Source organism: Zootoca vivipara, chromosome 11 (assembly GCF_963506605.1).
Source record: "Zootoca vivipara chromosome 11, rZooViv1.1, whole genome shotgun sequence".
NCBI lineage: Eukaryota > Metazoa > Chordata > Lepidosauria > Squamata > Lacertidae > Zootoca > Zootoca vivipara.
In genome coordinates, this window is record NC_083286.1 from 51,484,253 (window position 1) to 51,497,932 (window position 13,680).

The 13,680-nt window shown below is 43.1% G+C and overlaps 1 protein-coding gene across 3 annotated transcripts in view; it reads right to left on the bottom strand.

The window, feature by feature from the left end:
- RAB27B (RAB27B, member RAS oncogene family) overlaps window positions 1–13,680 on the bottom strand; it is a 114,524-nt gene that overhangs the window by 14,760 nt on the left and 86,084 nt on the right. For all 3 annotated transcript variants that reach the window (XM_035100576.2, XM_035100575.2, XM_060280353.1), the window contains one exon: window positions 1,594–1,765. In XM_035100576.2, coding sequence (XP_034956467.1) covers window positions 1,594–1,746 — 153 coding nt within the window. In that variant the 5' untranslated portion in view covers window positions 1,747–1,765. The remainder of the gene's footprint in view (window positions 1–1,593; window positions 1,766–13,680) is intronic.

Below are 13,680 nucleotides of genomic sequence, written 5' to 3' on the forward strand. Positions count from 1 at the left end.
GTGGAAACAGAAAAAGGACTGCTTTTAACAGAGATTGCAGAGAAGACCAACAACCATCAGTCCTGGACAATGCAATTGAACCTAAAGAAGAAGAGGAAGGAGCATGGAATATTGTTCCCTCAGTGAGAGGGGGGAACAAGACCCATGCTTGATTCAAAGGTTTTTCAAAGAAGAACCAGTATGGAATAATGCCCCCCCTCAAGTGAGAGAGGGAGAGCAGGATCCACACTGGGATCAGAATTCAAGGGGATTAAAAATTGTGAAAGCACTGAAAAGTGGAAACGTAGTTGGGTGGCATTGTATAACAGCTAGAGAAGTGGGGAGGCAGCAGGGGATGAAGAAGGAAGAGTGGTGGATAAGGCGTGACAGAGTGGGAGTGGGGTGAGAATAATGGATGTTATTTTTGACTGATTAAGATGGTCCGAAACTGGAACGACTTATGGAGCTGGCTGATTCACCTGGGAGACCCTGAGTCTAGGGGGGGGGGAATGAATTAGATTTAAGTGTTTAAATGTTACTAGGCTAGAAGAAGTAATATTTGTATTTATGGAGAATTTTTGGGGGGGAAATTAGGCTAAGGGGGTAATAAGAAGATAGATGGTTGGAAAAATAAAGTTAGATTTGGATTAATTGGAGTATTTTAGGTTTAGGATAGTTGATATTTTAAGAATAAAAATAATTGACAGATAATGATAAAAATGTGTAAAATGGTATAAGATATAATATGAAAATTGCTTAATTTGGATTTAAATATGGACCTAGTTGGGGGGGGGATCAAGGAAGTCTACAATGTTAAGTAAAAAATGTTAGAATTGATATGTTTTTCTTTTTGTTGTTGTTGTTGTTGTTGTTGTTGTTGTTTTCTATGTATTATTTTTGCTTTTTGTCTTTTTGTTTTTACTTTTTGTGATTTTGTGTATTTTGTAGTGTTTGAAAATGAATAAATATTATTTGGAGGGAGTTTTGTTACGCAAAGATAGTTCACATTTTGCTCTTACGGCTGTTAGCAAGTCGGCATTGAGAACATCTGGTTGCTTCAAAGATCAAAGTACAGTCGTACCTCGGAAGTCGAACAGAATCCGTTCTGGAAGTCCGTTCGACTTCTGAAATGTTTGGAAACCAAAGCATGGTTTCTGATTGGGTGCAGGAAGCTCCTGCAGCCAACTGGATGCTGTGGAAGCCCCGTCGGATGTTTGGCTTTCAAAGGAACATTCGAAACCCGGAAACTCACTTCCAGTTATCGATCGTTTGGGAGCCAGAACGTTCAGCTTGCAAGGAGTTTGGGAGCCGAGGTACGACTGTACACACAGTTCTGGCAGAACAGTAGTCAAAAGTATGTACAGTATGTATAGGATAAAGTTAAAATGAAACAATGCATGAACGCAGACTTTGAATGGATGAAGGGTTTGGACAAAGTTGCACGCCATTCAGATGAGCGCTACAAAGGCTGACAACAGCGCCTGGAGGAGAATAATTGTTGCAATGCTAAGGATAGCCAGGTTACGTTTAAATATTGGGAATGTTTTGTATCTTAATGGGATCTCCATAAGAAGAAAACGTATCTTTTTAACCTTATATAGAAAAGAGACTCACCACCCGCTTTTCCCGGAAGTCAATTCCTACTGTGGTGATGAATTTGGGGTTGAACTTGTTGTCAGTGTATCTGTACAGGAACGTGGTCTTCCCAACCCCAGAATCCCCGAGGGCAAGGAGTTTGATCAGATAGTCATAGTCCCCATCAGTCATAGTGCTGACCTTGATGAACCTGCAGAACAGGGACAGAAAAAGAGGGGGAAAGATCGGAATGAAGACAACAAGAAAAACCAGAGACACAAAAACCGGAAAGCATCCTGAGTTGTACAGCAAGTTTAACCCTCTTTCCCCACTTAGCCAAAGCTCAGAAATTCTCCAGCTACACTTTCTACACTGTGCCTTCCTTTCTTGGAGGGGATGTTGCCCTCACCGTTGAACCATGAGCCAGGGAGTGCGTATTAGAACAGGGGTAGGCAACCTAAGGCCCGGGGGCCAGATGCGGCCCAATTGCCTTTTCAATCTGGCCCGGGGACCGTCAGGGAATCAGCGTGTTTTTATATGAGTAGAATGTGTGCTTTTATTTAAAATGCATCTCTGGGTTATTTGTGGGGCATAGGAATTCGTTTATTTCCCCCCTCAAAAACATGGCCTGAGGGATGGTGGACCGGCCCACGGCTGAAAAAGGTTCCTGCCCCCTGTATTAGAACCAAACTTTTAAGACTCTCCCCTACCACACCCATCAGCATTTTTTCAATTAGAGCTCTTAAGACAATAATATTTTATTCACTGTTCCTAATGAGTTTCACTACACTGTTTTATTGCTGCTGTGGATTTCTTGCTGCTGTTTTCAGAGCTGTATTTCGGCTTGGGAGGGGGATGTTTTGGTTATTATACTGTATTTAATCTGATAGCTACCTGAGTATGCCTTTGGGCTGTAATTGTGCGACAGATATCAAAAAAGATGAATGCATAAAAATAATGTTGGCACCAATATTAATCACAGTTTAGGCTAACTAGGGTACCTTTTAACCAGTACCTGAAGGTTGGTTTTGAAGCCCGGCCTAAAGGGGAGCCCACATTATGCTTCCCTCAAATGTGGCCACAAGGAGAGAATTTCTTCCCAAATGGCCATCTTCTTTGGTTCACCAATCACAGCTCAGATAGAAAATGGCAAAAGGAATCTGATCAATCTCATCGTTTGTTTTCTAACATACATTTATCCACAAATGTGCTCTTGGAAAGGGAACAGAGCAGTCTATTACCGGTAAATGCAGGAAGCCCAGGCAGTTTTAAGCAGTGGGGGAGAAGAATCACACTGCCCAACCTCTGCCGATGAAAGGGAAAGACTGCCCAGTGAATGGCCCTTTTGAGATTAATACGCCTTTGTATCTGCTCTCTTCCTTTGCAGATAATGCATCGGGTAGAAATCCTCCAAGAACTCCCTTGCTGGTTTTTGATGTCTGAAAGCAGTTTGCAAAAAGGAGTACATACTTAGTGTGCACACTTAGGCCCTGAATATAGGGGGTTCACTGCTACAAGATGTAGCAATGGCAAGTGGCCTACATGATTTTATTTTTAAGGATTAGACAATAATGGTGAACACTTTCAGAGGTTATATTTGTCCACAGTATATCTCCAAGAACATGGGTAGGCAAACTAAGGCCCGGGGGCCGGATTTGGCCCAATCGCCTTCTAAATCTGGCCACAGACGGTCCGGGAATCAGCATGTTTTTGTTATAACATTTTTACATGAGTAGAATGTGTCCTTTTATTAAAAATGTATCTCTGGGTTATTTGTGGGGCATAGGAATTCGTTCACCCCCCCAAAAAAATAGTCCGGCCCCCCCACAAGATCTGAGGGACAGTGGACCGGCCCACTGCTGAAAATGTTTGCTGTCCAAGAACATCAGGACCTATGGACAAGCAACAGAGAAGGGCTGTTGCCTTCATACCCTGTTTCGGGTGTGTCTGTTTGTAACAGACAAGTGCAGGCATAGGCAAACTCGCCCCTCCAGATGTTTTGGGGCTACAACTCCCATCATCTCTGACCACTGGTCCTGTTAGCTAGGGATGATGGGAGTTGTAGTCTCAAAACATCTGGAGGGCCAAGTTTGCCTATGCCTGTACAAGTGGTACCTGACCAACAAAACGTTGCAGACTCCTGTTCAGTGCTTCAGCCAGCCATGCCCTCTTTGAAGACATTCCATTCTACCATCTTCCATTTTCTATCCATCTCTCTCAAACTCAGCATTTTGTAGCAGCCACTGAACATGCTCAGTTCTCATTGGGCGATTATTAAGTTTTTGTCTCCTTAGCACCCCCCCCAAAAGATTCCATCCCACTTCTGCAAATCTTGCATTTCCCCTTAGCCGATTCTACCCTTTTGTTTCTCAGTAGCCCTTATTTGGGCCACATAACTGTCTCATAATTCAGCGCCAGAGTTATTTATTATTTTCTAAGACAGAACCAGACTCTCAAATAGCTGAATACACTGACCGGACAGGATTCAGAAGCCACACTGGCTTTGTGCAAACATCTAATTATTCAACTCTTTTCCATGCCCCTCAAACTGAAGTTGAAACATTCGGAACAGTCTTGTGTCCCGGAAAGGAATTTAAAGTGTCATCACAGAACAGATGGCGGTGGCTTCTGACATCACACAAGGTGCTTACAATTTTTTAATAAGCAGAAGACTTGACAATCTCCCTCTTGACAAAGAAAGGCGAGTCCACTCAAACTTGAGTATCGCTCATTCTAGACAGATTGTGGGAAAGGTCACTGAGCAAATTTTGCCCACTGAAATATTGGGTTTATTCCCATCTGAAAACCAATGGTAGTTTCCAATTTCTGGTTCTGCAGAAACAAGTTGTGCTAATTTCAGCTTGGACTTCAAATAAAGAGGTTGGGCTGCTGGAGGCTTCATCACATGACCTGTCACAGGTGCCGGGGTGGCTACTTTAGAGTAATGACTCCTCACAGCTCTGCATTTTATCCTTTTATTGGTGCAATCTATTTACAGTGCTGAAACAGTGCTATATACAGTCTGTCCGTACATGTTCTCAGTCTGGCGCAGAACCTCCGAATGGGGATTCCCGCGTTTTCCTCCAGCAAAGTAGCCTGGGAATACCAAATCTCCTCCCCCGGCGCTTCTTACGCAATTCCGGGATCGGTCTCTTTCCCACGGTTTCCCTGCTTCCCCTTTCCGTTCCCAGGCGGTGCCTGGGCTCCGCTAGCCTACTTGAGTCCAGGCTTCTACTTCCTGAATCCCTGCTCGAAGCATCCCCCTCCCCGCTCCCACTTCTGCTAGGCGAGGAGCTCGTGTTCAAGATGGGAGGGGGCTGTCTGTAGCTCCTGTCCCTCACATGACCTATTCAGACAGTAAAGCCTGGCAGTCTTGCATAGCATGAGGTACCCTCAGCCACATATTTGCACCTACGGCTTTCGTGCCTAGTTAGTTTTAATCAACTGACTTCCTCCGCTAAGCCTGAAACTAATTACAAGCCTGGGAGGCCCCAGTGAAACCCCGCCTCCCCCCACCCAGGAACACCACATCATTTGCTAGTGGAGTCCCTATGGTCCTTTTGGAATTGTAATCCAATTTGAGGCATGTTCTGAACAACTTTATTACTTTTGTCCCTGACAGCTCATTCATCTTGCTGTTCCCTCTGCTTAAGAAAAATAGAAAATGGATTGAATTTTGCACAGATTATGTAACACACACAGTCCGCCACAAACATATGGTATGGAAAGGAATAGTCTTCTTCCCAAAACACTGCACGTAAACAGATGGAGATAATAAAATTGTAATGGCGCATGGGGGAAAGCTACCAGAAGCAATCTTCTCAGGAGACGGAATTCTATTCTCTTTTTCTGTTGGTTGGGTGTTTTCATTACAATGTCATAAACAGAACCGTAAGTTTGTGGCACTGAAGTCATCTTAGGTCTTCATGCACAAACCTTGGGGCAGCAGGTAGGGTGTGTGTGTGTGTGTGTGCTTGTGTGTGTGTGTGTGTGTGTGTGAGAGAGAGAGAGAGAGAGAGAGAGAGAGAGAGAGAGAGAATCTGGAATTCATGATGTTTATAAGCTCAGAGAAATGCTAGATGGGATTCTGATACAGGGAAAGAGCCCAAGATAAGGTCAGGTTTATCAAAGTTTAGCTTCCCACTGAACATAGCCTGAAGCAATTCACAACCAAGTAAAAAAGCCACAGTAATAAAATCACATGAATATTATTTAAAAAAACAGATTAAACAGTACAAGCTGGAGTTGGGGGAGGGGGCAAATGAGGAAAAATAAACAAAGCTGCCCCCACCCCGCCCTCGCTGCCTTTTCTGCTCTGGATGCAGGTAGTTGGCAAAGCTTTGGATATGGTGGTTGCTCCACTACAGCACTGCTCTCAGTCTTAATGCTAAACAGTTTTAAGAAGGATCTAAATACGAGCACTGGGTCGTTTCATCCCCAAGGGGCTGAACCCTCATTAATACTAAAACCTGCCATAACAGCTTTATTTGTGCTAACATCACTGTGCAGATTCAGCTATGGAGGTACAGTGGTACCTCGGTTTATGAACACAATTGGTTCCGGAAGTCTATTCATAAACTGAAGCGTTCATAAACTGAAGCGAACTTTCCCATTGAAAGTAATGGAAAGTGGATTAATCTGTTCCAGACGGTCCGCAGAGTACTTAAACTGAAGCGTTCATAAACTGAAGCGAACTTTCCCATTGAAAGTAATGGAAAGTGGATTAATCCGTTCCAGACGGGTCCGCGGAGTACTCAACCTGAAGCGTACTTAACCCGAAGCATGGGTGTAATTGGTTCCAGAAGTCTGTTCATAAACCGAAGCGTTCATAAACTGAAGCGAACTTTCCCATTGAAAGTAATGGAAAGTGAATTAATCCATTCCAGATGGGTCCGCGGCGTTCGTAAACCGAAAATTCATAAACCAAGGTGTTCGTAAACCGAGGTTCCACTGTAGTTGATCAAGAGCTTTAAGCATGAGTTAGCATGAATGCTTGAGGAACATCAGAAATAAGTCCACAGTAAACAGAAGTTTGGCATGAATGCAAGTTGAGCTAGTAACCTCCGAGACCCACTTGCGCCCAGCAAATGCCCTCTCCCAAAAGTCATTCCACGCCCCCTTCAACTCACCCCCACAGTTTACCTCAGTATTCCAAGCAATATCCTCCCCTCCAACCGCAACCCCCCAAATGGCTCACTGCACACAAATAGACATTACAAATAGAAACACTTCTTAAAAACTATGTAACATCAGAGTTCTAGTGCCGGAGCTATGCCTTCTCAAATTTCTTAAACACCTGCAATATTTGCACCTGAAAAAGGAAGCCAACATATTTTAAAACGTGGCAATACTTAGAAGCTCAGCAGTATGTGAATTATTTAATCTGCCAACAGTGAAATGTCTTTAGAAAACAGGTCATTCAACTATCACATCCTGTTCATTTTCCTTGTCAGCTGTGCAAGCAACAGTTTTTTCATACAGGGCGCATACTCCTTTTTTATTACAAATATCGAGTGCAGCACAGCCATTTCCCTTCTTTAAATGATGTTCCTGACAGCTTAGAATCCGCGGCTCTGCATGCCTATAGAACCTTTTAGCATACAACACGAAACCACTGTTTAGTGTTAAATGCATGAATAGCAGTGAGCCTTCCCAGACCCTTGCTATTTGCAGCTGTGCTGCAGTAAAAGTTTGCAGGATCTGGCTTCTAGATTGAAGTGAACCAGAGGCTCCTCAGTGTGTCCAAACTTGGAGGAACCATGGTTGTTTTAAAATGATTTTTTGTTCAAACAATGGCTTGTAGTCCTGGTTTGTTCACTAACCATACAGCGGTACCTCATGCTATGGACGGGATCCAGTCCAGAGTCCTATCCGTAACGTGAAAAGCCTGCAACTCAAAGTGTCGTGCCTGCGCAGGTGCAATTTGGCACTTCTGCGCACCCGTAAAGCGCGATTTAGCGCTTCTGCGCATGCAGCGAAACCCGGAAGTAACCCATTCTGGTACTTCCGGGTTGCTGTGGGACGCAATATGAAAACACGCAAACTGAAGCGGACGTAACATGAGGTATGACTGTGGTTTAAATCAGGCTTCCGCAACCTCGGACCTCCAGATGTTTTGAGACTACAGTTCCCATCATCCCTGACCACTGGTCCTGCTAGCTAGGGAGGATGAGAGTTGTAGACCAAAAATATCTGGGGGGCCAAGGTTGAGGAAACCTGCTTTAAATTAACCAGGGTTCCCAGGGTCTGAATATAATGCGGAATTCCGTTTGCACTCCCTATGAAGGAATGGGTGTGTAGTTTGGGGGGGGTATGTACTGCTTAAACGATAAGTTACTGTCACTTGAGGCCCATTTAGCCTTGGTGGTTAGAAGTGCCTGTGCTCAGGTTTGGCTGGTGCACAAACTACAGCCTTTGTATACAGGGGTGACCTGGCTACGGTCCCCACACCTTAGTAGCCTCCAAGCTGGACTACTGTAATGCGGGGCTGCCCTTGAAGAAGGTCCGCAAATTGCATCTACTGTAGTGCAAAATGTGGCAGCCAGAGTGCTTACATGTTGCAAAAATGTTTGTACCAGCAGATTTGTATACAAAGGTGTGTCTGTTAGGAGAAACACACACTAAAATGCTTATGAATTTTAATGCACAAATGTTTAAAAGCACAAACTGATGCGGAAAAACGGAGGATCAAATGTAAGATTGTAAAAATGAGAAACTGAGAAAACCCAAAATCGTCTTGATTCACCCATCCCCAGTTCCAAATATGTTTTTTCTATTTAGCTCTTGCCTGAGGGTTTTCTGCCCTTGCTTCCCTGCCAAGTTTCTAGTAAGATATTAATAATCCACCAGGGTCCAGGTCTATTCCCATGTGTTTCAGCATTTTCAAAACCTGCATGGTAGCTACATGAATCACTCCTGTCATAGACTCCCATAAAGCAGTCACGTCTTTTAATAATTACACAGCCCATTCTGTCAACCGTGAGCGACAGAACTGGGTAACCGTGGCTACAGACTATAAAATCATTGTTTAGGTAACGCACTACCCACCCAGTGCAGAAAAACTAGGCATTTGCCAATGGCAACAGCAATTTGCTGCTGAATCCCTGCTTAAGACATGGCTGTTAGTAGATCTCCATTCACACAACAGCAAGCCGAAGGGGAAAACATGCAAAGCCTAACGGCTTGGGAGTTGCTACTAAGGGTCACACTGGAAGTAAATCAAAGCCATGAAAGCAGCTCCCAAGAGGGAGGGTTATATTGGAATTAAGACAGGCTGTGCAGAAACTCAAAACTACAATAAAATCAATCGTGCTCGCTGTCACAACCTGAATAATTTAAATGTCTTTTTACAAGGATTTACCAGTAAGTCACAAATAGACCCATTCTTCTTGGTGGCAGGTGAATAATCAGAAACACTGGTGTTAATTTCAAGGATGCCTCCTTTCTCCTCTCTGACTTTAGTAGCAATACAGGTAGAAATTCAACAAACTCAGCTTCCTAGCCATACTGCATCTTCACAGTGGCAAAACTGTCATTTGCTGAAGCTAGGTAGGCTGCTGAATAGCTCAGTTGCTAGAGCATGAGACTCTTAATCTCAGGGCCGTGGGTTCGAGTCCCACATTGGACGAAAGATTCCTGTATTGCAGGGGGTTGAACTAGATGACCCTCATGGTACCTTCCAATTCTATGATTTTATGATTCTACCAGTAAACATCCATTCCCTGGGTGACCAGATACAAAGGAGGAAATCAGGGCTTTTCATGCCTTTAACACGTGGATGAAGAACCTGTCATGATTCCACCAAGATCTTTTCCAGCTCTACTGAGATCATTTTAACTGGAGAAAACAAGAAGTAAACCTGGGACTGTCCGTCCCCAAAACATGCACTCTCCCACTGAATTGTGACTGCTAAGGACTGTAGCTTAGTGGCAGAGCATCTGCTTTGCATGCAGAGGGTCCCAGGTTCAATTCCCAGCATCTCTAGGTGGGAAAAACTCATTGCCCAAACCCTGGAAGAACTACTGTTAGTCAGTGCAGCCAACAGGGAGCTAGATGGACCAATGGCAGCTCCATATCTTCCTATTCTAGCAATTACAGTATGAACATTCTCAAAGTGATAATCCAAGTTTGCTCATGTTTTTCTGACAACATTCTTCCATAACTGCTAGGTTACAGACAAGATATTTCACAAGCACCGTTTCCAAAGCAAATAGTGATAACCTTCCCCTGTTGTGTTCCTTCCTTTAAACATCTATTTTTAAAAATCAAGAATGATATGGCACAATCAACTTTCCAAAATGGAGAAATACCATGCATGTGGGAACTTGGATTGAAGAGGAACAGACAATCTCATATCACCAAGCCTTACTTGCATTGGGACAATGGGCTGTCTTTCAGTTTTTCCAACTCAGTCATATGGGAGAACAACTAATAAACAAATATGGAAGACTGACTGCATAGATTGACAAAATTTGAAACTCTGTTATTGAAAATTAACCATAAGAAGTTAATAACTAATGTTAACGCAATTCTTTCCGAAATTAAACTTACTCATGCACAGCCCACATATAAGATTAGTTGGGTAACAGACTTGATAAAATTAAATTCTAATATCCAACAAGAGAAATGGATTTGGTTGTTTAATAACATTCCCAGATCTCTGATGAGCTCTACTCTCAAAAAGAGTTTCTTCAAGACAATCTATCAGTAGTATCTTATTCCTCATAGTATCTTATTCCTCATAGAATATATAAAGTAAATATACTCTGATGGAGATGTGGATCATTAAGAGTAGATTATTAGCATATCTTCTGGCAGTGTAAAAAAAGTTATGGAACATCTTATTTGAGATAGTTTGAGAAAGCACTGTTTACAACTTGCCACACACTCTCAAAACAGCTCATCTTTGCTGTTTGAGATTGGAGGAGAGTCCAACAGATCTAGAAGTAATTGCAACTCTTCTAGAGACAGCCAGAATTTGCATCACTAAATTCTGGAAGACAAAAGCAACCCCCCAACTGAAAGACTCTCTCTACTCTTTCTACTCTCCCATGTATCTGTGTGTGTTTAGTATTTAATTATGCTACTGTAGCTTCTAACGAATGGGTAGGGTGCTGGAGTGTGTGGTCACATCTAATGAAATGTGCTGTTTTCTTCCCATTTGCTTCCAACCTGTTATGGTTTGGTCCCCCCCCCCCCGCCACAAAAAAGTGCTAAGGTGTCTGAACTATATGACAATACAAAAGTGTTAATTTGAGCTTAAAAGGGGGGTGGGGGAAGGCAGGAAGAATCTTGGGGCACCCAAAAAATGAACAGATTTATTATGGCATCAGGATTTGTGGCACACAGTCCAATTTCAGGCAAAAGAAGAAAAAATATGAAATATAAAAAAATCTATGAAAGCCACAGGAACCCTGCTTGGGGATGACACTCTCAACTGAGTTATTCATGCTGTCTGCAGCCACGCAGGTCTACTGCTTAGATTGCTAAAGGAACAAAAAGGTATGTCTTGGCTTTTATGGACATCAGGACCGCAGAACAACCATGGCAGAGACCTGTAAAATGACGGAGAAGATCAGTTCTAAGACTCAAAGCTGCAGCAACCTCCAACTAGATTGAATATTACAAGTTTGGGAAAGGGGAGAAAGTCTAGAAAAGAACAAATGCTTCATTTGACACTAGCGACGTGCCCACAAATATGCAGTTAGAAAGATGAGCCAACTTCCTTTAGCAGATTTTAGAGCCTAATCGGAGAGTGAAAAATACTAAGCATCTCTCCCGCAGAGAAAGGTGGGGAAAGGGAGTTTCCTCTTGGGGAGGCTGAAATCACAAATTAGGAGTTGGCTTTCCTGCTTCCCTTCTGGTCCTCCCCTTCACAGCCTTCTGCCAGCACAGCACACTTGCACAGGGGGAAAGGGCACTCAACTCAAGTGCTGTATTTTGCATTAGCAAGAAATTATCACCGTCTGTGGGTGGTATCTCAACAAAAAAAACCCTGAAGAATTCATCTTGTTATCTGGGAGACAGGAAGTGAATGTTGACTTCCTGCATCAGTGCAAACACACAATGACGCATTGTCTGACACGCCATTTCTCCCTTGAAACCTTACTTGAATTATATGTATTTTCAGTCTTCAAGGTGAAAGGAGCAATTCCCTTGGCAGAAACTATGTATGGAATTGGAAGGATGGCTAGTGGGGGTGGGGGAGAAAGAGAGGCAATGCTTCCCACCATTGGAATATGCCTATCCATTTGATCATTCAGGTTGCATTATATGAACCTTTTCCAGTTCTGCACTATACTTATTGAGGTGAGGCAACCAGAACTATACACGGTATTTCAAAAGGGTCTCACCACAGGCTTGTATAACGGGCATTATGATGTTGGTCGTTTTATTTTCAACCATCCCACACACGGAATTCACCTTTTTCACAGCTGCCACACACTGGATTGGGATATTAATCAAATTATCCTTTACAACCCCCATGGTCTGGTCAGTCATTGCCAGTTAGAAATCCTTGCTCCTGTGTGCACCAGTTCACATTTGAGTTGCATTTATCTTTTTTACTACACATTCATCCAGTTTGGAGAGATCATTTTGGAGCATCTCGAAAACAAACCTTTTGATTTAACCAACCTGGAACAATTTGATATTGTCATTACCCCTGGGCTTTCTCACAACTTAACTCCTAATTTTACACCACTTATAAGCAAGTTAAAAAGCACGTCCCAATACCAATCTTTATAGGGACTCTTGCCTTCTATATTCTCTACACTGAGAACTGCCCATTTATTCATACTCTCTGCTTCCTATTCCTTAAACAGTTCCAGATCCACAGGAGAACCTCTCCTTATTCCAGGACTGGAACATTTGGCAAGACACTTCGTAAAAAGCTTTGTGAAAGTCTAAGAACATACTGTTGATTGGATCAGCTACAAGCTTGCTGACACTCTCAAAGGATTCTAATTGGTTAATGAGACAGGTCTTGCCCTTGCAGAAGCTCCACTGGCTCTGCTTCTGAAGGACTGGTTATCACATCTTTTTAATGGTTTTAATATTGAGCTGCATGAGTTTAAGCTTTCAAGAAAACTCTGGAACTGAGTGAAAAAAACCCACTGCGTTGCAAACTTAAAACAGGGGAATAAAACATTCATTTTTTTTCTTAGAAGACTTCCCCTACTGCTGCTAAAACTTTTATCTCCCCTCACCCTTAACTTCCTGGAGCAACATTCCTGCCTCCTCACTGCTTTATTATATTGTTCGCCCGCCCCGCCCCCCCCCCCCCATTCTCAAGTCATAGCTTTCTCCCTCTCACTTGACTTATATAGATTTAAGTGTTAAATACATTCATTTCAGGGCTGTTGTTCCTAATTTCCATGACTACCAGTGACAAGAGACTTGGGATCCCCCAAACCCATCTTTTATTTCCCCCCCCCAGCCATTTAACCAATAAGCTACAGCTAACTCAGCCTACCTTATTAATAAGCAGGACTCAGGTAACAGGCAAAGTGGAAATGCAGGTTCTGTGGAAGCAGAAGGAACTGCTATTTTGTGACTCAGCAGGGCCTCGCCTCTGGCACAAACAGCTCCACCTTAAACCTTTCTGACAGGTCTGCTAGTCCACTAAAACAGTGAGCAATTCATTATAAGGCAAAAAATAGCACTACTTACAAACAAAAACACCCTGATTCCGACCCCCCCCCAACCCAAACTAAATCCAGATGTGTCTTGGGAATGGCTCGACAAGCATCTAGATTGGAGGTCAAACCATCTCTGGAACATTACACAAAAACAAGCATAGGATCTGGACGCATGTTGACCCACAGCTTGGCTGTGGAAGGCAATACAGGTTTAGAAGTGGCAAGTGGGAAATGGCTGTGATTCACTTCTTAATCTTTGACCATTGTGTAGGGCTTTCATATGTCTGGGAGTTCAAAGCCGGAATTGAAGTCCGAAATGTGGTGCTTTGTCCTGGATCTTAGGCAAGTCAATCACATTTTTGGGGGGTGTTATTGTGTTGCATGCCCCAAGGAGTTAGTTGCACCTAGGGTACATGCATGATTATGTCCTCTTTTTCTCTGACTGTTCACCTTGTCCTTTTTCACCACCATCTACAAAATGAACATG